This window comes from Delphinus delphis, chromosome 1, assembly GCF_949987515.2.
Source record: "Delphinus delphis chromosome 1, mDelDel1.2, whole genome shotgun sequence".
NCBI lineage: Eukaryota > Metazoa > Chordata > Mammalia > Artiodactyla > Delphinidae > Delphinus > Delphinus delphis.
Genome location: NC_082683.1, coordinates 80,842,060 through 80,863,312, shown reverse-complemented (window position 1 = coordinate 80,863,312; position 21,253 = coordinate 80,842,060). Strand labels below are relative to the sequence as shown.

At 37.5% G+C, this 21,253-nt stretch overlaps 1 protein-coding gene across 7 annotated transcripts in view; it reads left to right on the top strand.

The window, feature by feature from the left end:
- EVI5 (ecotropic viral integration site 5) overlaps positions 1-15,481 on the top strand; it is a 206,246-nt gene extending 190,765 nt beyond the window's left edge. For all 7 annotated transcript variants that reach the window (XM_060025628.1, XM_060025591.1, XM_060025620.1 and 4 more), the window contains one exon: positions 11,377-15,481. In XM_060025628.1, coding sequence (XP_059881611.1) covers positions 11,377-11,688 — 312 coding nt within the window. In that variant the 3' untranslated portion in view covers positions 11,689-15,481. The remainder of the gene's footprint in view (positions 1-11,376) is intronic.
- The last annotated feature ends 5,772 nt before the right edge of the window (positions 15,482-21,253 follow it).

The window sequence follows — 21,253 nt, the reverse complement described above, 5'->3', positions numbered from 1 at the left end:
TGTGCTACAGAAAGATTAAGAGTTCTTTGTAAATGACTTTTATTTCTTCCCCCTCTCTCCTTCTCTGGTAACAAATGCACAGTATAAATTTCTTCAGTTTCAAACCTTACTTTTCTCCTTTTTCACTTATTAATGTGGGTATGTACTTTTTTTCTTTGCTTCTAATAATGTAGGTTTTAATTATTGCATTTTATACATTTAACATAGAATCTATATTTTTTTAATTCTAAGTGTTTTATCAGTTTTTAAAAAATGATTTACATATATTAAAACCAAATACATTTTCAGCATTGTCTATTTTATATTATTTCAATAAAATTCTTGAATTTTTAAACTTAATCTGATTTTTAATTACTGTAGGTAATTACTGAATTTTGGCTGTTTATGTTTATCGCTAGTTTTTTGGGTGTTTTTGTTTTTAAACAAGCCTGTTTATTGAAAGGATCTGAAAATAGTAATCAGGCTTTCAACATTTAACAAATTTTCAAGATATTAACAATATAGAACATTAAGAATTGACTTCAAAAACCCAAAGTTTCCTAGGTCATTCCCTGTCACACTTAGGACCTGGTCTACACTGGCTCTGTTGTCTGAACGAGTGACCTGTGTTCTGAATGCCACTCTCTTCTGGACCTAAAGCTGGGAGTGTCGCCCCCTCAGCCCATGGGAGGCCGGGCGGGCTGCCCGCTGTGCCTGAGCTCGCAGGCAGAGGGTGGGAGCCGACCTCCGTCCCCAGCACCAGCTGAGCTACCCAGACGGGCACATTATCGCTAGTTTTAATCTTTGTTGTGTGTATAATTGAGAATAAATGTAGTGTATTATTTCCCATTGACATTTATTTTAAATTTTGAAAATAAGGAAAACTATTAAAATTATTCTGTAAGGAATCCAACAAAATCACTGATTAAACTTTGGGAAAAAAGAGTAAAGCCTTTATAACTTAGAAGCACAAATCTATGTTATTGGACTTTATGTACATCTGCCTATATATATATATATATATATATATATATATATAAAATACATCACTTATAGAAATGTTACGTTTAGCTTTAAAAGCTATAGCTCTGTGTTTTACAAAGATTGATTATACAAACCCAAATGTACAAATAGGAGCTTTTATAATCTGATATGACTCAGTCTTGGAAACTTACTGCAACTGTTTTGCAGTTCACTTGGTATCACATGACTCACTTCAATGGTTTAAACCCTGTCTAGTAGCGATCAAAGTTCATTTGGTTAGGGGTTTTTTTGGTGTGTGGATGACTTTTTTCCACTTTGTTGTGGATTGATTGTCTTTCAAAATACTCAGTGCAGTCCTTCTTATTATTCTTCTGAATCTCAGAAAGTAGTAGTTGCCTGCACAATTCAACTTCCAAGCATACACACTGGGAAAAATTTTTAACTTGAAATAATACACATGGAAGCAGTTTTAACTGTAAAGCATCATATAAATATAAGTGTTCATTATTAATTCTGTTACCTCTACATGTTGAAAATGGAGGGAGAATAACCTGTTGTGTCTCTTTAAAATCAACTATAAAATCAACTCTAACATTTTTCAAGTTACCACTGTTCTATAATGTGCAGAAAGAAAGCAAACACATAGAGAACATGTTGTGTCCTCTGTTTACATGGTCACTAGCCCAAATGATCAAGTTTTCTTAGGACAGATTTTCCTGTTATTTATTAAGAAGTTATATTTAAAAGCTGTATGTCTCTAAAACTATCACACTTCTCTGTTTTACGAAAGAAACTTCTATCTTAACCTTTAGTTGTTTAGCGAATGAAGTAGACTAAGGAAATATTACAGAAAATACTTCTATATCCTTAATGATTATGAAGTCCCTTGGGGCTTCAGAATATTCACCCCTGCAGGTTTTCCTTGCTTTAAAATTTTAATATAATTTTTTCTGTGAAACAACTGTAATAGTTTTTAATACTCTTTTTTAGTGTTTGTACTTTTACTGTCATACAGTTAGAAACTCTGCTGTTTCCTGTCAAAACCTACGTTCATCAGACTATGAACATGACAGTTTCCTGTTTTCTTATTACCTATAGTGCATTTTGTGCTTTATTCTTTATAAGTTGTATAATATCTTAGCTTATCACTTTCCTTTTCTAATTACTAAATGCTTTCTTAGGTCAGCATTGCTTAATACATGCAGAGAAATCCTTAAGTCCAAACTCTTTGTTGATAGTGAGAGGTTAAGATTTTGTTAACTTTTTAAGTTGTAATGAGTATATCAGAATGTCTTAAGTATTATTTAAATAAATTCTACATGTTTTTACTTTTTTTTTACTCTGTCTCTTAATGCATAACATGATGAAGCAATCCACATCAGGTAAGAAACAGTACATTATTTGGATTTTGTATATTAGCACTTTCATCTGTCTGCTTATTAGTATTCTCATTCAGCATTTAAAAGGACAGGATGAATAATCAGTACCCCAGGGTTTTTTCAAGAATCCTGCTGTCTTTTCAGTGTAGTTCTTCAACATTCTTAGGTGCCTACTCTGGTCAAGTCAGAATGCTAAGTTCTAGGATACAAAAATGATTAAGAAATAATCCCCATCATCAGGCGCTAACAAGAGGTAAAATATATGTACAGCAAGCAACCATTCCATATTTTTCCAGACAGTACTGATTTTAAATATTTAATTCCAGTGTTAAATCATATCATTTGGAAAAAACATATCTATTAATATAAACTCAGGGACTTCCCTGGCGGCCCAGTGGTAAAGACTCCATGCTTCTACTAGAGGGGGTGCGGGTTGGATTCCTGGTCAGGGAACTAAGATCCGTCATGCCTGTGCAGCACGGCCAATAATAATAATAATAATAATAATAATAATAGTAATAAAAAGTCAAATATACATGTGTGTGTGAATCACTACAATATTAAGGTATGTGTGAATATATTTATGCCTGTTGATTTATTTAAAATGTTATAAAAGTTATAAAAATGGTTTGTAAAAATGCTAATATTTTAAAGTATTAATATCAAAATAATACTGGAAAACAAACAAAATACTTTCAAAAATAAAAGAAGCAATTTTGATTTTTTTGTTATAGGATTATTTGGGGGTTTTGTTCTGGTGAATGTAACTAATTTATTATCAAAATGGTCAAACTACAGATAAATTTGGAAGCATATTTGAGGCTTTATTGATCACCTAGTCTTGGGATACAACTAAACAAATAATTGAAACTAAGAAACTTAATATGCATGGTGGATAATGTTTCTTTTTAGATTTATACCCCTCCTTGTTCCCTAAAGATTTTGAGGCAGTTTGTATGAATATATATAATACAAAAATAACCAAAAATTAGGTTAATTAAGCCAAATGAAATTGCTGATACTTGACTTTCACTTACAAAAATGGCAATATCATATGATTCAATCTAACAGTTAAAATAATTAGTTCTTGGACTTTTATTTAATAATAGACATTTTAATTTAAGTGTAAGATATATACAGAAAAATGCATAAATCCTAAGTGTCCAGCTTGATGAATTATCACAAAAATGAACATGCCCATTTAACCTTCCACCAAGGTCAAGAACTAGAACCTTGCCAGCATTTCAAAAGTCTCCTTGTCACTCTTCCACTCACTGCCTAGTTTTTAACCTTATACTAATGAAATCATACAGAATGGATTATTTTGTGTTTGGCTTCCTTTGCTCAGTACTGTGAGATTTATGTTGTTCCATGTAGCAGTAGTTGTTCATTCATTTTTGTCACTCTATTGTGTCAATTATATGACTATACCATAACTTATTTACTCATTCTACTGTTATTTCCATTTGGGGTTATTATGAATAAAATCGCTATGAACCCTGTTATAAATTTTTTTAGTGTATTATATTTATTTCTATTGTTCATATACTTAAGAATGGAATTGCTGGGTGACTTATTATTTATCGTTCAAACCAGGCCACTTTTGAGAATGAAAATAGTTTGTCCCAAGCAAACTGTAATCTGTGATTATTTTAGGTGTAGGGTATGTAGATAGATGGTCAACTTTAGTAAATACTGCCAAACCATTTTCAAAAGTGCTTTTACCGATTCACACTTCTACCACCAGTTTACTTCTACCACCAGTTTACATTCCATGTCTTCGCTAATGTGATTGGACAGCTGAAAATTCAATGTTGTATTTTCTAATAAGAACCTGGAATGAATTTAATCAGTGTGATCCGTTAAGGGACCATTAATTTGCTTTAACGACCAACCTGGCAGAAGGTAAGGCAAAAGTTTTCTTGCAAAAATTAAAGAGCTTATGTTACAGCACTTTGGAAAATGGCTTGGCAATTTACTAGAGCTTAACACAATGACCCAGCAATTATATTCAAGAGAAATGAGTGCTTATATTCACCAAAAAAACATATTTAAGAATGTTTCTAGCAGCCTTATATGCAGTAGGCTGGAGACAACCCAGAAAGCCTTTAACATTATAATGGATAGTTAAATTTTGATATGTTCACATAGTGGAATACAACATGGCACTGAAAAAGAGTGAACAACTGCTATACATGCCAACGTAGATGAATCTCACAAACATAATGTCAAGTAACAGGGGCCAGACACAAATGAGTACATACCACATGTTTCTTTATATTAAGTCTGAGGCAATACTATTTTATGGTGATAGATGTCAGAGTAGTGGCTACCTTTGAGGGAATGTAGGGTTATCACTCAGAGAAGAAGGGATACAAGGAAGCCTCCTGGGGTGTTGGAAGCATTCTGTATCTTGATCCAGATGGTAGTTACATGGGCATATACATAAGTAAAAGTTTATCAACCTGTACACTTAAAATTTGTGTGCTTTTTACTGTGTTTTATCTTTTTGAAGAACACGAGCCTAAACATTACCTTGAAACAAACATACTCTCAAAATTTTCTCAAGCAGTTTTGATATTATAGCATTGTGGTCATAGAAGAATACCACAGAACATCTCATTTTTTTTAATTGATAGATTTATTTTGGGGAACAGTCTTAGACTTACAGAAAAATTGATCAGAAAATGCAGAGGTACACCCCCTCAATGCCTTTCCACAGTTTTCCCTATGCACATCTTGTGTTAGTGTCATACATAAGCTGATATATGATATATTATTAACCAAAGTCCTTATTTACTTTAGGATGCACTCTTTGTGTTGTACAATACGTTCTGTGGGTTTTTACAAATGTATGATGACTTGTATCTACCATTACAGTATCATACAGAAGCGTTGCACTGCCAAACAATCTCTTGTGCTCTACCTATTTATTCTTCCTTCTCTCTCTTTGAACCTCTAGCAACCACTGGTCTACTTACTGTCTCCATCATTTTGCCTTTTCCAAAATGTTATATGGGTGGAATCATACAGTATTTAGCCTTTTCAGATTGACTTCTTTGACTTAGCAATTTGCACTGCCCAACACCCCTAGCAGCCTAATATTAAACTGTTTAACAGTTCTTCAGACCTCTCTCTTGCCTCCATACTTTTAGTACACGCTTCATCTCTTTAAAGGGACCTTTCCAATGTGTGTGACACCATGCGATACTTTCTAACCAGAAAGAATTACTGGTACAGACTCAGTCATTTGGAGAGAAACCAGGACCCTACTCAAAGATTTGGAAGGGGTCCACTCCTAAGAAAGGTACATTTCGTGTGTGTGTGTGTGTGTGTGTGTGTGTGTGTGTTAAAGCTCCTGAGTAGTTTCCCTAGAGGCCTCTCCTCTAGAGTGTAGACCAAAGACAGGCCTGGAAAATCTTATTTTTAACAAATTTCCAAGATGGTCTTATCAGGGAAGTTTGAAAAATAATGTTTTGGGGAGAGTTTGTTTTTCTGGCTCTAGTTATTTTAAACAGGTTTATTGAGATATAATTTACATATCATAAAGTTCTTCCATTTTAAGTGTAAAATTCAGTAGCTTTTAGTATATTTATAGAGTTGTGTGACCATAACCACAATCTAATTTTGGAATATTTCTATCACCCCAGAAAGAAACCTCATGTCCATTTTCAGCCATTCCCTTTGTCCTCCCCCCACTTCCCTAGTCGCAGGCAGCCACTAATCTACTTTCTGTCTCTGTGGACTTGCCTGTTCTGGACATTTCATATAAATGGAATCATGCAATATGTTGTCTTTTATATTTGGCTTCTTTGACTCAGCTTAATGTTTTTGAGGTTCATTCATATATCACTACTTCATTCCTTTTTATTGCCAAATAGCATTCAATTGTATGGAAATAGTGTCTTATTGTGATCATTTTATCTGCGTACATTTATTCAAATGATTGTCTTAGTTTTTTCGTTTTCTTGGTGTGGTCTCTTATGCATAACTCTCCTCTAATACAGTGTAAATCTCCTGTTATGTGTTAATCTTTTCTTTTCAAACAATTTACGTGTACTACTAATTTCACCTTCTTGAAGAAATCTTTCCTCTGGCCTGCTGTTCTTCTTCAAAGAGGTCTGACTGCCTGGAGGCCTGCATAGATGTCATCTTGGGAGCTTTTTTTATTATTGTAGGAATTCCTTTTGCCTCACTTTTGTATTAGACTTCCTTTTTCCTGGATCAAAAACAAAAGGATGTCTTTCTTGGTGTACTTCATTTTGGTGGAGCATATCACCTACCTTTCGGTGTGGGGCAGGGGGAGAAAAACGATGGAAGATAAACTATAAAAAGGATTTATCTGATTCCGGTTCAAGTCCTTTAAGCTTTTAACTCATATTTTAGTCTCACATTTAATTGATAGTTTGTATGGGTATAAAAAATTTTTTTAAGGTAATTACAACTTTTTAAAATATAGGTTAGAAATGTTTTTCTCAGAATTTTGGAGGCATTGCTGTAATTGTCTGATACCATTCTGATTCTTAATCTTTTATGTAAAACTTGTTGTTTTAGGCTGGATACTTTGTCTTTTCTTTGTTCCCAGTGTCCTGAAATTTTATTGTGATGTACTGTAGTATAGGTCTACTTTTATCCATTGTCCTGGGCACTTGACAGCTTTTTCAATTTCAAAGCACATGTCTTTCAGGTCAGAGAAATTTATGTCTAAGACCCTTTTTTAGAATATCACTTTTTTTTTTTACATGGATGCAGCATCAAGTTTTCTTCTCCACAGATAGCCTGTTAACTTCTAGTTTCTTTTTTTTGGTTTCTCTTAGATGCTTTCCTCAAATGTCTGATAGTACTTTACTCTCTACGCAAACTTTAAGACTAAAGAACTTAAGGACTTCCCTGGTGGCGCAGTGGTTAAGAATCTGCCTGCCAATGCAGGGTACACGGGTTCGAGCCCTGGCCCGGGAAGATTCCACGTGCCACGGAGCAACTAAGCCCGTGTGCCACGACTACTGAGCCTGTGCTCTAGAGCCCATGGGCCAAAACTACTGAGCCCGCGTGCCTGGAGCCCATGCTCCGCAACAAGAGAAGCCACTGAAATGAGAAGTCTGCGCACCACAACAAAGAGTAGCCCCCACTCACCACAGCTAGAGAAAGCCAGCGCGCAGCAACGAAGACCCAACGCAGCCAAAAATAAAAAAAATAAAAAAGACTAAAGAACTTAAAAATCTGACAGGAAGTTCTGAATGCCTGGGTAGGATTCATTGACTATGACCGTCATTGTAGGATGATCCTGCTGAGATTCTTCTTTGGGGAATCCAGAGATTCCCGAATCCCTTTACATACAATTTAGAGACTCCTGGTGCCTATTTTTCCTTGGTGAATCTCAAAAGTACTTCTAGGCACATTCATTGACTTTAAAACCTATGTCTAATTTCACCCAGAAAAATAATACATTTTTTTCTTTTCCACGATATGAGTGTATTTCACAATTGAAGTTTTTGTCATTGCTGTTCCCAGTGTCACGAAGATATTCCTATAGTCTTTAACCTAAAATTAGAAAGACAGTGGGCCTCAAAAGGGTATGCTCCATCTAGTATGTATGTATACTTTTCAAGACAAAAGGCAGTAGCTTTTGTCAGATTCTTTATCCTGTGATTGACCCAAAAAAGATGTCAAACAAAACCAAACAAAAAAAATTGCCTAAAGAGTGGTCCTTATCCTAGGATGTACATCAAAATTACTCAGCTTTTTTGAACATATACATTCGTAGACTCTACCCTTAGACCAGAAGAAAGTTTCAGGAAAAGAGGTTTCAACAGACCACTCCTTGTTTCAACCACCAGATAGTAGAATTGGCCCAGAACAGCTTGGTTGTACTACTGAAAGATGGTGTCCATTTGTGTATACCAGACACAAACAGGTAGATGTTCATAGTTCAGGAGCACTTTTGTCCTGCATAATTGATAGTTGCATTTCAGGTAAATCAACTCCTTTCTGAGTCAGCCCCATTTGGTTTGAACATAGGATCTGCCACAGTGATTCTCTGAATACATCAAAATCTCCTAGATGCTTGTAAAAAATATAGTTTCTGGGGTTTTACTCTCCATATTTGGGATCCTTAAATCTGGGGAGCGATTCTACATTTTTAATAGGCATACTTGGTTATCCTAATGCTAATGATCAGTGGGCCATGTTTTGAGATATGCTAATCTAAGTTTGTTATTGGTAATATCCCTGAAAGTTTTTCTAGGGGGGTTGGGTTAAGAAGGTTACTTGTCTGCTTTTTGTTGTTGTTGTTTTCTTTCTTTTTTCTTTCTTTCTTTTTATTTGGCCACACCATGCGGCATGCGGGATCCTAGTTCCCCCGACCAGGGATCAAACCCATGCCCCCTGCGGTGGAAGCACAGCGTCTTAACCACTGGACCACCAGGGAAGTCTCTGTTGTTGTTTAAATATAATTAATTCCCAAGAGTCTAGTAATAAGGGTAAGCAGTACAGCTCTTAGATGCAGGCAACCAAGACAGCACTTCAGAGGGCCCAGCTCTGGTCCTCTCCCAGCCAAACCCCTTTTCACAGGATGCCCTCCCAGAGGACATCCGCACCTGAAGTCTAACCCCTCTGAGACCATACTCTACGTACTCAGTACCCTGGAATTCCTTGCCCAGATGTCTACCTTCAGGGCCTACCACAGGCCTCTTCCCTTTCAGAACCAGTATGCACACTCCTAGGTCCAGGGGATAACTAGGATATAGCTTCAGTTTTACCGTCCCTTACCTTCACAGTTTTCTTCTTTCCACCAAAAAATTTCTCGATGTCTTCGCTGTTCTACATTAGCAGTTCTCAAAGAAGCAATAATTGCATCTCCTTTGACATTGAATAAATGACCCTTCAATCTGTAGTCCACTTTATATAATATTTGAGGTCGATTATTACATTTGTTATGAGGGTACAGTGTTTTAATTGCAATAAATTTTGGTAGAGCAAAGAAAAGCATAGCTTTCCAAACAATTGGGAAGTTGTGGTTCCTCCGCCATACTCCTCCTTTATAGCCAGGAAGAAGGAAGACACGTGCTCTATATTATTTCTTCAAAAAGGGTTTGGGGACAAGAAAAAGGAAGACATCAACTGACTTAATTTTGCACTTGGAGCTATAAATCATGTGTTGCAATATGGTGATAGGATGTTGCATCAGAGTGTGGCAGTTGTAGTAATGCAGTGTGTATCACAACCACGGAGAGGTCTTTGTGGTGCTCTGTGCCCTTTCCCTAAAGATTCAACTCCAAGTTTATATCCAAGTTTATATCCCTTCTGCTATGCCAAAGAGGAAGGTTTTACTTAAATTACATTGTACCTCACTATGATGTTCTCTTAGCCTAGGGCACAGGAATTTCTTAATGGCTGAAGGTTTACCTGAGGCAGACATCATTGTGTTGAGTCCCAGCATCCCTCTTGTTTCCCATTGTCACATACCAACAGGGAAGTACTAGGGTTTCTTCACTTCTTCCTGGAAGTCTGTCAGGAAAGCTAGGAGGTGTTATGGCAAAGCTGTAATGTCTTTACTCTCAGAACCGTTAGTTTTGAAAGTGTATGTAATATTTCCTGAATATTTCACATTGTCTTTATCTCAAGATTCGAAAGATAGTGACCAGGAATTTGTCCTGGAGAAACAAAATTGCAGGTTGATAGTAATGATAAGGACAAGAGACATGGAGTATATTTTTAGCAAATTCTTGATAATAAAGGTAGATTTTGATAGTTAATGGTTTTTATTGTTTTGGATTTTTTTTAACTCTTCTACTTTGTCGTAGGAGAAAATTCATGGTGTATGAGATAAACAGGTGATAATATCAAAATTAAATTTTATATTTAAAACATAAGCCCTTGAGGAGAAGCTGATGTCTTAATTATATGATAGTGGATGTGGTAGTATCTATGGTGGTGGGTTTGGGAATTTGTGGGAATTTAGGCAAAGAAGTGGCAGATGATGAAAAGAAATCACCCTTAATACTGATAAAACTGGTTTGGGAGAATGTGGTTTTGATGTGTGCAACAATGGGTTTTTCAATACTGAACTCTAGAATTTGTCAGACTTGCCCCCCCCGCCCCCGAGTAATAGGTGGCATTTGATCTGCATAGCCCTTCCCACACAAGGGTATGGCCCTATAAAATTCCAGGGATAGAGAAACAGAACCTGGTTCCCAAAGATGGAAAGAGAGGGAAAAGAGCTGAGCAATATGTGCCATTCCTCTTCCCTACCCCTGGTGAAAGAAGTCACTCCTTCTCCCTGGGAGGAATAGGGGAGAGAAGGCAAAAATGTTATACATCACTGGCCTTCCCTCTACACAGAAGGACATATCAATAGTGGGAAGAAGCATTTCTGCCCTAATTGAGTGATACTGGTATGGTGGTGTTTAGGATATTATAACAGGATGGAGACTCCTAGCAAATTTTATTGATTTGTAAACCATTATCATCATTCACAAAATTATGGAGACATGCTCTAAGACAGTGTGTGTGATAGTTCAGAGTATTGTCTTTATTAAGTCCATATCTTCTACAGATGTACATTGAAATATTTGCAGGTGAACTGATAGGATGGCTGGGATTTACCTCAAAATAATCCAGGAACAAGAGAGGCATATTGTAACAAGATTGTCCATGATGTGTTAGATGTTGAAATTAAGTGATGGGCACATGGAGTTCATGTTATCTCTAGTATAACAAAGGTTCCATTTGAATCTAAACTTGGGTATTAGCTATGTGTCCTCAGCAAGCTACACTACCTGAGTCTCTATTTCCTAATGTCTAAAATGAAGGTAATAAAATCAACCACACAGGACTGTTGTGGTGATTCAATTAAAATAAGTTATCTGCTCATTGCGTAACACGTGAGAGTCACTAAAAAATTGGTAGTTACTATTTATATCCATAAATGGAAAAAGATCAGGGTATCTTCTTACTTAAACATGAAATGTTTGCTTTCTTGGAGTGTGTATATTTCCCCAAGTTGAGTATATTAACTTGGATTTTGTTTCAACAGCTCAGGTGCCTAAAAGGCCAGAGGGGCTTCTCCGGCCAACCCCCTTTTGATGGAATCCACATCGTCAGCCATTTAATAGGAGATGATGAATCATTCCATTCCTCTGATGAAGAGTTCATAGGTAATTCCTTACAGGAAAGTGGCATTGGTTTTCCTTTGCACAGAAAATCTGGCCCGATGTCTTTGGACCCTACTGTGGCAGATGGTAGTGAAAGCGAAGCAGAAGACAGTGCGCTGAAGACCAGAGAGAGCAGTGAAGTGGTTCAAAAGGAGCGGCCCCTGAGAAGCGAGTCGTACTCAACCACTGTCTGACCATCACTGTGACCTAGACTGTGGATTTTTTTAAGGGATCGGTTATCATGACTAAGGGTTTTTGGAACATATCTGTTTCATATGTATATATATATAAATATATATATTTTACAATCTTAACTGCCTTTTTATCTTTGCCAAATCTTCACCACTGACTTACCATTGCTATAAAGTAGAGTGGAATATGGTTAATGGGAAAAATAAGGTTCTAGCAGTATTACTAAATATTAATGTTTCTTGTTTAGAAAATGCAATTATATCTATATGTGGGAACGATTTTGAAGTTCAGAACTGTGGAAAATTGAATTTTCTTCAGACAAAACTGTTCTTGTGCAATACTTTATGCTCAGTGAACAAATTGTATATTTATGTTTATCAGTTTGTTTTCAGGGTGGCTGTCTACACACATTTGGCCGAGACATACATCTGATTTATCTTGGTTTTTTTGTGTTTGGGGAATTTTTTTTTCAACTAAAATTACTGCTTTATTAGTGGGTCATTGAAAATTCCCAAACGCAAAGCCTTTTTTTCACATAATTTTATAAACACAAATTAATGGTTATCTGTCTTGAGAATTCTAAATTTTGTTTTAATTTCAGATTTTTATGTGCACCTGATGCTTCTGTATGTTGCCTACCAGTCAGAGTAGTAAGTTAGCTACAAATATAGTGGGGTTTTGTACATATTTATAAATCTGCACCATGCAACATTGAACATTTTATGTGGAGAATGTATCTGTTGCAAGATGACTGCCTTCAGCATTATAAAAGGACCTCTGTAAATAATAGGTTAAAAGAAAATTGAAAATAAAACCAAACACTAATATTTTAATAGCTTTAGAATTTTGCTTTGCATTCAACACTAGCAGATTCATAACTGATGCTTGTTCAAAGACACTATTGATGAAATCTTTTACTTCATGTGTATGTAACTAATAAATTTTTCATGATTAGAGAGGTAATAGCACACATTACTTAGTGCTAATATTCTACTTAATATAATTTAATCAATGGACTGAGGTCCACAATACACAGCAATTGTATCTGCAAATAATCTACGAACATTATCTTCAGATTCTCTAGTTACTAATCTATAGATAAAGCAAGCCATAAGAATCCTTTCCTACCAATTCTTTATTATCTAGACTTTTTTTCCCTAGAAAACTGAATGCCTGTCATTGATAAATTAGAGGAAACACCCAAACTACACTTGTACTATGGAAAGACTACAAAAATGTGTTGACTGGATGCTTTCTACTCCCATTTTCATCAGCAGCCTACGGAAAAAAAAAAAAATAACCTTCAAGAATAAGAGGAAGGTAGAATTCGGTAAATATGGAGGTACAGTTTTGCACGATATGTTGCATGCAGAGAAAAAAAAATTACATGACACAATGGAACAGAAGAGACAAAAATAGTTTTCTGTCTAAACCAAGGAGTTAAGCCTTAACGGTGCATCGTAGGCAAGAGTTTCCCAGCAAACCCTTTATAGCCCTTTTGCTTGAGAAACAAGATTGAAAACATGCCTATTGTCTCCATAGCTCCAGGCTAAATTCTAGTGGTTAAGTAATTTACCTGTGGTCACAAGTTAGTAAGTAATCAGAGCCAAGATTTTAATCCAAGTCGCTCGGACACCAAAGCATTTGAAAAGGCTCAGCTAATGAATTTCTCAATTCCCTGCTTTTCTGACAGTTAATGTGATTTAAATAAGTTTGATTTAAATTGTTTCCTGAATATATTATATAGATATATATCTATATGTATAGATATGCAAGTATCAACACTCATAAGCTTTACGCAGCTCATGAACATAGATACTACTCCTAGAATTGTCTGACTGGTGCCTTTGGGATTCTCTTTTGGGGTTCATTGCTGTCAGTCTAGAGGCTGTTGATGCCCAAGTGAAATGAGATGATTCATGGCCACATGATTGCTTTGACCCCCCACATCAAGAAATCCGAATGATCCAGCCCATGAGCCAGTTCCAGCCAACATCCTGTTTTCACATGACCCACAAGCTAAGAATGATTTTTACATTTTTAAAGAGTTGAGGAAAAAATCAAAATAATAATATTTTGTGTCACATGAAAATCATATGACCTTCAAATTTCAGGGTCTAAGTTTTATTGGCGCATACCCATGCTTATTCATTTGCATGTTGTCTGTGGCTGCTTTTGTGCCACAGTAGCAAAGTTGAGTAGCTTAAAATATCTATTATCTGTCCCTTTAGAGAAAGTTTGCAGACCTTAATTTAGATACTCTAAAATGTAGGTTTACCTCTTCAGTTTGTCTCAAGTAGAAGACTGAACCATTTGCTTTTGCTGTTGAGCTAATGGTTTGGAAACCTAAAATTTCCTGTTGGATTCTATACTTATAACTATTCAACATGGAGAGTGTGCCAGCTATTTTAGATTACAAAGTCTTCGAAGCCATAGACAAATTTGGAAGGGTATCTGTGCCTTTGGAAATGGAGAAAGAAAGGAAGGAATACCAGAATCCTAGCACTGTTCTTGAAAGCATGCATCATTGATTGACCTTCAGGTTTATGCTTTATGCTTCACTGAGTCAGTGTTATAATTTGACTTTAAAAGTAAGAACATCTTTCTAGAACCATGTTTCAATTCTAAACTTTGAAAGATATTCTTAAAGAATTTCCTAAGTACTGTTTCTGGTTAGGAATTAGTTGTTAAAAGAATCATGGTAAGTAAACCTTACTCTGTTGAGACTCTTGTAATTTGGATAATGAAAAACTAGAAATGACAATCTTCTCATTCAAGATCTTTGATTCAAATACTCCTTAGAAGGGTTTAAAATCTTCCTGGCCTTTAGGATGTAATAGGATAACTTACTCCCTTGGGATAGTTACTTTCTGGTGTCATTGCCATCCTGGGTTGAAATGCTGAGAGAGACTACAGGTCACCTGAATAAAATGGAAATTGCATTGAGGTGATGAAACAGAGACCTTAAAGATCAAGAAAATATTTCAACAGCCTTTTAAAAAATTAGTGGTAAATTTTTTCTTCCTGGAAAAATAAGTCAAAGATGTAACTTTACACAATTTCTACCCTTTTTATTGATAGATATTAAGCATTCAATGTTTGATGACTAATTGAGACACCAAGTCCTAACTAACTGGTTGGCTATTTGGGGAAGGAAAAAACAACTTTTTCGTAGCTCTGGAATGTAATGCAGCTTGTTACTCTCCAGATAGTGCCTTTGATTGCAAACAAGGTCTAGACCTTTTAAAGTATTTTATTTCTGACATCGTAAGAAATGATTTGGTTCCTCATTCTTCTTTATCTTTACATAGTGCACTATAATTTTCAGATTTAAAGTAAAATAAGTGTATGAATCGTGTGTTAGTAAAGCCCTTTTATGACCAGCTTGATTTTTGTGTAAGTACCAAGTGTCAACAGCTAACATTTCATGAAATCAGTGATTTACTTCGTGAAAACAATGAGCTTTAGCCTGAAAATTATTGCTGCTCTGTCATTAATGAAACAGTAAGTTTTTTAAATTAATTTTAATTTAATTCATTCTACTGAAATTAAATTTTCTGATTAAAAATGGAGTGAATGCTATTTATAATCCAACTTTTTACATCAATCCATTGATCTACCTACCCCTTCTTTTCACTCCAAAGAGAGGATAGACTAATACATTAAATATACTATAGAGATGCAAAATTATAATGTATTTCATTTTACTGTTGGAATTTCTTATTGTAACATTGTATGATAACCTGAAATGTTTACTTGTGCCTTTGCTTTAAACAATTAAAGTTTTCCATTTTATAAGAATTTCTGTTTCCTTAAACTATTCAACTTAAAAGGGGATAGGCATCAAAAAAAAAAGCTGTTTAAAAATGTGTGGCCTAACATCAGATATTCATGAGTAAGGCTTGTGCTCCGTGGGTACAGGGACCATATCCACCTGTTCCACCTATGTGTAACTAGTGCCAAACAGAGAGCCTAGTATATATTTTTCGGTTTAATGAAAGGCCTAATACCTGGATTTGTTATTTCCTTCAGTAACATGGTAATTTTTTGAAAATAGTAATGGCAATATTTTCATCTCACATTGTGTTTTAGGTTATTAAATTAACTAGCAACTAATTCAATAAATATATTTAAATATATAATTTGAATATACATAGGTAATTATAAAAAGAAAGGTATGCCTTCTGCATCATCACAATGTTAATAATCATTTAATTCAGAAGCAGTAGTTCATTGTATATACATATTATATATACAATTGTATAAAATGTAATTTATAATCCAGGGTTTCCTACCTTGGCACTATTGACAGTTGGGGCCAGGTTGTTGCAAGTGGCTGTCCTGTACATTGTAGGATGTTTATCATCATTCCTGAGCTCTACCCACTAAATGCCAGTAGCACTCTCTCTTTCAGTTAGTTGTGTCTCTAGCTGCCAAAAGTAGGGAGGACTGGAATGAAAATCACCCCTGGTTGAGAATCTCTGGTATATATTTAGAAGTGAGTCAAAAAACAAAAAGCCACTAGGGCTAAAACTAAAAATATATACATCTATTGAAGATGGATATCAAATTTGTTTCTAGTAGCTGGTGAGAAAAGTAAAACCTGAACCACAGTGAGGTGCCTCTTCACACTTATTAGAATGGCTATTAAGACACATACACACACACACACATACACACACTAACAAGTGTTGGTAAGGATATGGGAAAATTGGAACCCTTGTCCATAGCTGCAGGGAAAGTAAAATGGTGCAGCCATTGTGGAAAAGTTTTTGCAGTTCCTCAGAAAAGTAACCATAGACTTACCATATGATCCAGCATTGCCACTTCTAGATATATACTCAAAAGAAAACAGGGACTCAAACAGATATTTGTGCAACAATGTTCATAATAGCATTATTCACAATAGCCAGAAGGTGGAAACAACAAATGACCATCAACAGATGAATGGGTAAATAAAATGTGGTATATACCTACAATGGAATATTATCCAAGTATAAAAAGAAGTGAAATTCTTTTTTATTTTTTGGCCGCGCCATGCGGCTTGTGGGACCTTAGTTCCCCCATCAGGGACTGAACCTGGGCCCCAGCAGTGAAAGCACTGAGTCCTAACCACTGGACTGCCAGGGAATTCCCCGGAATGAAATTCTGATACATGCTACAACATGGATGAACCTTGAAAAATGCTAAGTGAAATACACCAGACATATAGTGTGATTCCACTGATTTGAAGTACCTAGAATAGCAAATTTATAGACAGATATATCAACACAAGTATTTCTGTACTTCTGTACATGTCTAACACGTAGACATTAACCATGGGATAGTGGTGTAGGAGAAAGGGAAGTTATTGTTTAATGGATACAGAGCTTATGTTTGGGATGATGAAAAAGTTCTGGAAATGGATAGTGGTGATGGTTGCACAACACTGCATGGATTTAATGCCGCCAAATTGTACACTTAAAAATGGTTGAAATAGGGACTTTGGTGGGCCAGTGGTTAAGAATCCGCCTTCCAATGCAGGGGACGCAGGTTCAATCCCTGGTCAGGGAACTAAGATCCCACGTGCAGGGCAAGTAAGCCCTCGCACCGCAACTAGAGAGAGGCCGTGTGCTGCAACAAAGAGCCTGAGCGCTGCAATGAAAGATGCCGAGTGCCCCACCTAAGACCCGACAAAGCCAAATAAATAAATTTTCTTTAAATGGTTGAAACAGTTTTTAAAAAATAGGCATGTTGAGAACTTAGAGTCAGCTTACAAATTAAATATGTTCAAGTAAAGATACATAGAAGGAAAAAAACCTAATACCTGAAAACTTATAAAATTTGCAGTGTCCATGAAATAAAAAGGTTTTTTTAGGTGTAGAATTCTGGCACTAGACTGGGACTCGAGATTTGTGTTGTTGAAACCTGGACAAATCACAGAAATTTATGGTTTCCTTGCTGCTGCTGGTACACCAGACTCCTGGGGCCTTGCCCTTCCTGGAATGGGCTTCTGCCACATTCCCACAAGACTAGCTCCCTAACTACTCCTCTTCTCTACTCAAGTATCACCTGCACAGGAGGGCTTTCCTGACCCTTTTAAAAAGCCCATTCCCAGCTTTATTTTTCTCCATTGCATTGATAACTGTCTATGCATTTTACATCATCATTTGTTTTTGTCTGCCCACACTAGAATGCAAGCTTTATGATTTTTGTCTCTCTCCCCAGTATTCAGGACAGTATCTTGGCTCACAATAAATGTTTGTTGAATGAGTGAATGAATAGTTGAATAAATCACTGTACCTCAGTTTATTCACTATTAAAATGGGATAAACAACATCTGTGAAATATGAATATCAGTGGAAAACCCAGTGGAATCTCAGTGCAGCCAGCCTGACTCCAGAGTCCTCTAATTACTGAATACTGCTTTGGCGGAAGACACCCACCAGGCACCGTTGAGGAGGCAAAGATGAACCAGACCAACTCCTGTCCTCGCACATGGAATGAGAGATACAAAGGTATGGATACAGTGCCATCGGAATTCAGAGATCACATCCAGCTTGGTGGAAGGGCCTCCTTCGTACTGCTTCCTGCTCTCTGCCCATCCAAAAGCCCCACCCTGCACCAGGGCAGGGCCCGTGATCCCTGCAACAACTGTTCTGTAAGTCCCATTGTCTCCTACCCAGTGACTTGCTCTTACCTAGGTGCTAATGTCTCCTGATCTGGGTGTATGGCTTCATCTCTTCTGCACTCTAGATTTTACCAAGGGTGTCTAGAAATGAAGCATCATAAACCAGCATGTGGGATTTCAGGCCCAGAGAATCTTTTTGTATCCTGAGTTGACTCTAACAAAGTAGCTACTACTGTGTCCACAGCACCCCCCGCTTTGTCACCCAGGGCTGGCCACTTTTTCAGAGACTGCAAGGGATCTTCTTCTGAGGCTGTCCTCGTTAACAGGAGAGAGCAGGGCAGGTGGAAAGAAACTGGTTGACTTTCAAGATGTTGTTTCTCTGATTTTTTTTTTAAAGGAAATGCATACTGTACACATGAGAGACTCCAAGGCTGAGAGATGCCGTGGCAGTTGAGATGCACCTGGGAGCGCCTAACTGTTCCCTGCCTCTGCCGCAGGGGGTGGGACAGGCAGCCACTGCGTACAGCCCTCCACAGCAGACAGACCATGGCAGCCCATCAAGTCATAGCATCTCGTCTCCTCCCCTACCAAGGACTCTTCTTTCTCTCCAGGCAAAGGCTTTCCTTGTCTCTTGTATCATCTTTGTCACTCCCATCCAGGTCTGGAGTAGGGACCCCTCCTTGGTGTTTGCTGTACTTCAGTCTTCAAGGCACAACTCTGTGTGGACCTGCCTAACCCCAACCAGGCTGATTCTTCCCCGTAGGTAGAAGAGACGACAGCTATTCCCCACAGCCCTGCATTGTCCCTTCTATTTTGCATGTCTCGAAGTCCCGCTTCTACCCTCGTGCCCTTCACTGGAGCTCAGGATTGGGCCAACTACACTCCATTTACAAAGAGAGTTTTAAAACCTTTGGTGCATGAATAAATGTTTGTCTCTGCAGCCTTCTCTCTACAGATAAGCTTCTGGTCAGGCTTAAGCTGCTCAGCTTAAAGGAGTCTCTGAGCCATTTCCCTCTCCCCTGCCTCATCAGCCCACTGAGCTGCTGCCAGAACTGCAAAAGCAATCTGCCAGGTGACGCGGTGGAAACCCCAACAGTGAGGAGTCGTGATGTTCAGCATAAATTTATAAAGAAAAGCGTCAGGCATTTCCCCTCAGTTAACTTAGTTCAGAAGCTCAGGCCAGGTCCAGCTCTGGCCTATTCTGGCGAACTGCCTTCCAGTTGTGCTCTGTGGAAGGATGTCCCTGGCAGGCAGCTCCCCAGGCCAGTGCTGGGATTTGAGTAATCACAAGCCCAAGTCGGGTGTGTGGGAAGGTGTGTTGTTTGGTCTGGCTCACAGCCCTTGACACTCTGTAGCTATTTTAAACAGATCCCACAGCCTTTCATTTGCTTCACTAATTTCTCTAAAATAGAATTATTTGTGGGTCAAAATCGGAGAAGCTTCTTATTCATCACCAAACTGCTCTTTGATGAGACTGGAGGCAACACAAGGCCCAGAGCCCAGAAGGGCTTGGCACATAGTAAGTACTCAGTCAACGTTAGCTAACAGCGAGATCGTGCGTGGCATCTCTGAATCCCCAGAACCAGTACAGGCCACTCAGTATTCATGGATTTGAATGTCCCTTCTCCTGCCCTGACTTCTCATCTGCACTCCAGTTCTCTACTTCCACTATCTACATGGTATTTCCACATAAATATGTTTGAGGTGATGGGCCAACACTCTCTGTTTCCTAATTTCTGCCCGTAGTGGTAATTATACTACTTGTTGTTGTTGTTATTAACACATACCTTAGAATCTCATGGCTTACAACATCGTGTCTCACTCCTGCTACACGTCCATCAAAAGTTGGCTGCTGTTCTGCTCTCTGGGAACCAGGCTGATGAAGCCACTTCTATTCTTTTTTAAAATTTATTTATTTTATTTTTAGCTCTGTTGGGTCTTCATTGCTGCACGTGGGCTTTCTCTAGTTGCAGCGAGCTGGAGCTACTCTTCGTTGCGGTGTGCGGGCTTCTCATTGTGGTGGCTTCTCTTGTTGTGGAGCACAGGCTCTAGGCACGGGCTTCAGTAGTTGTGGCACACAGGCTCAGTAATTGTGACTCACGGGCTCTAGAGTGCAGGCTCAGTAGTTGCGGTGCATGGGCTTAGTTGCTCTGCGGCATGTGGGATCTTCCCGGACCAGGACTCGAACCCGTGTCCCCTGCATTGGCAGGCGGATTCTTAACCACGGCGCCACCAGGGAAGCCCACCACTTCTATTTTGAACATTGTTGACTGTTAAGGCAGAGGGAAAAGTGATATGGTGAACAATATGCTGGCTCCCAAATCTTCTGCTGGGAAGTGATATACATCATTTTCATTGATGTGTATCACTTAGCCATTTCATTGGCTAAGTCACACCACTAAGACTCCTCCAAGGAGAGGCAGTAAATATTTGGAAACATAGTACTTACTTTGTGCCAATAACTATTTTTAAATAACAGCTTTATTGTGATATAATTCACACACCGTAAAATTTAGCCTGGGACTTCCCTGGCGATCCAGTGGTTAAGACTTTACCTTGCAGTGCACGGGGTATGGGTTCAATCCCTGGTCCCACAAGCCTCACGGCCAAAAACATAAAACAGAAGCAATATTGTAACAAATTCAATAAAGACTTAAAAAATGGTCCATATCAAAAAAAAATCTTTGAAAAAAATTTAGTCTTTTAAAGTATACAATTACATAATTTTTAGTGTATACACAGTTGTTCAATCATCACCACTAGTAATAATGGTTCACACCAATTTTAGAATATTCACATCAATTTCAGAATATTTTCATCACTCCAAAAAGGAAACCCCATACCCACTAGCGGTCACTCTCTATTCTCTCCTTTCCCCAGCCCTTACTATTAGTAGGCAACTATTTTTTTCTGAATAATATTCCAGTATATGAGTATACCATATTTTGTTTATCCAT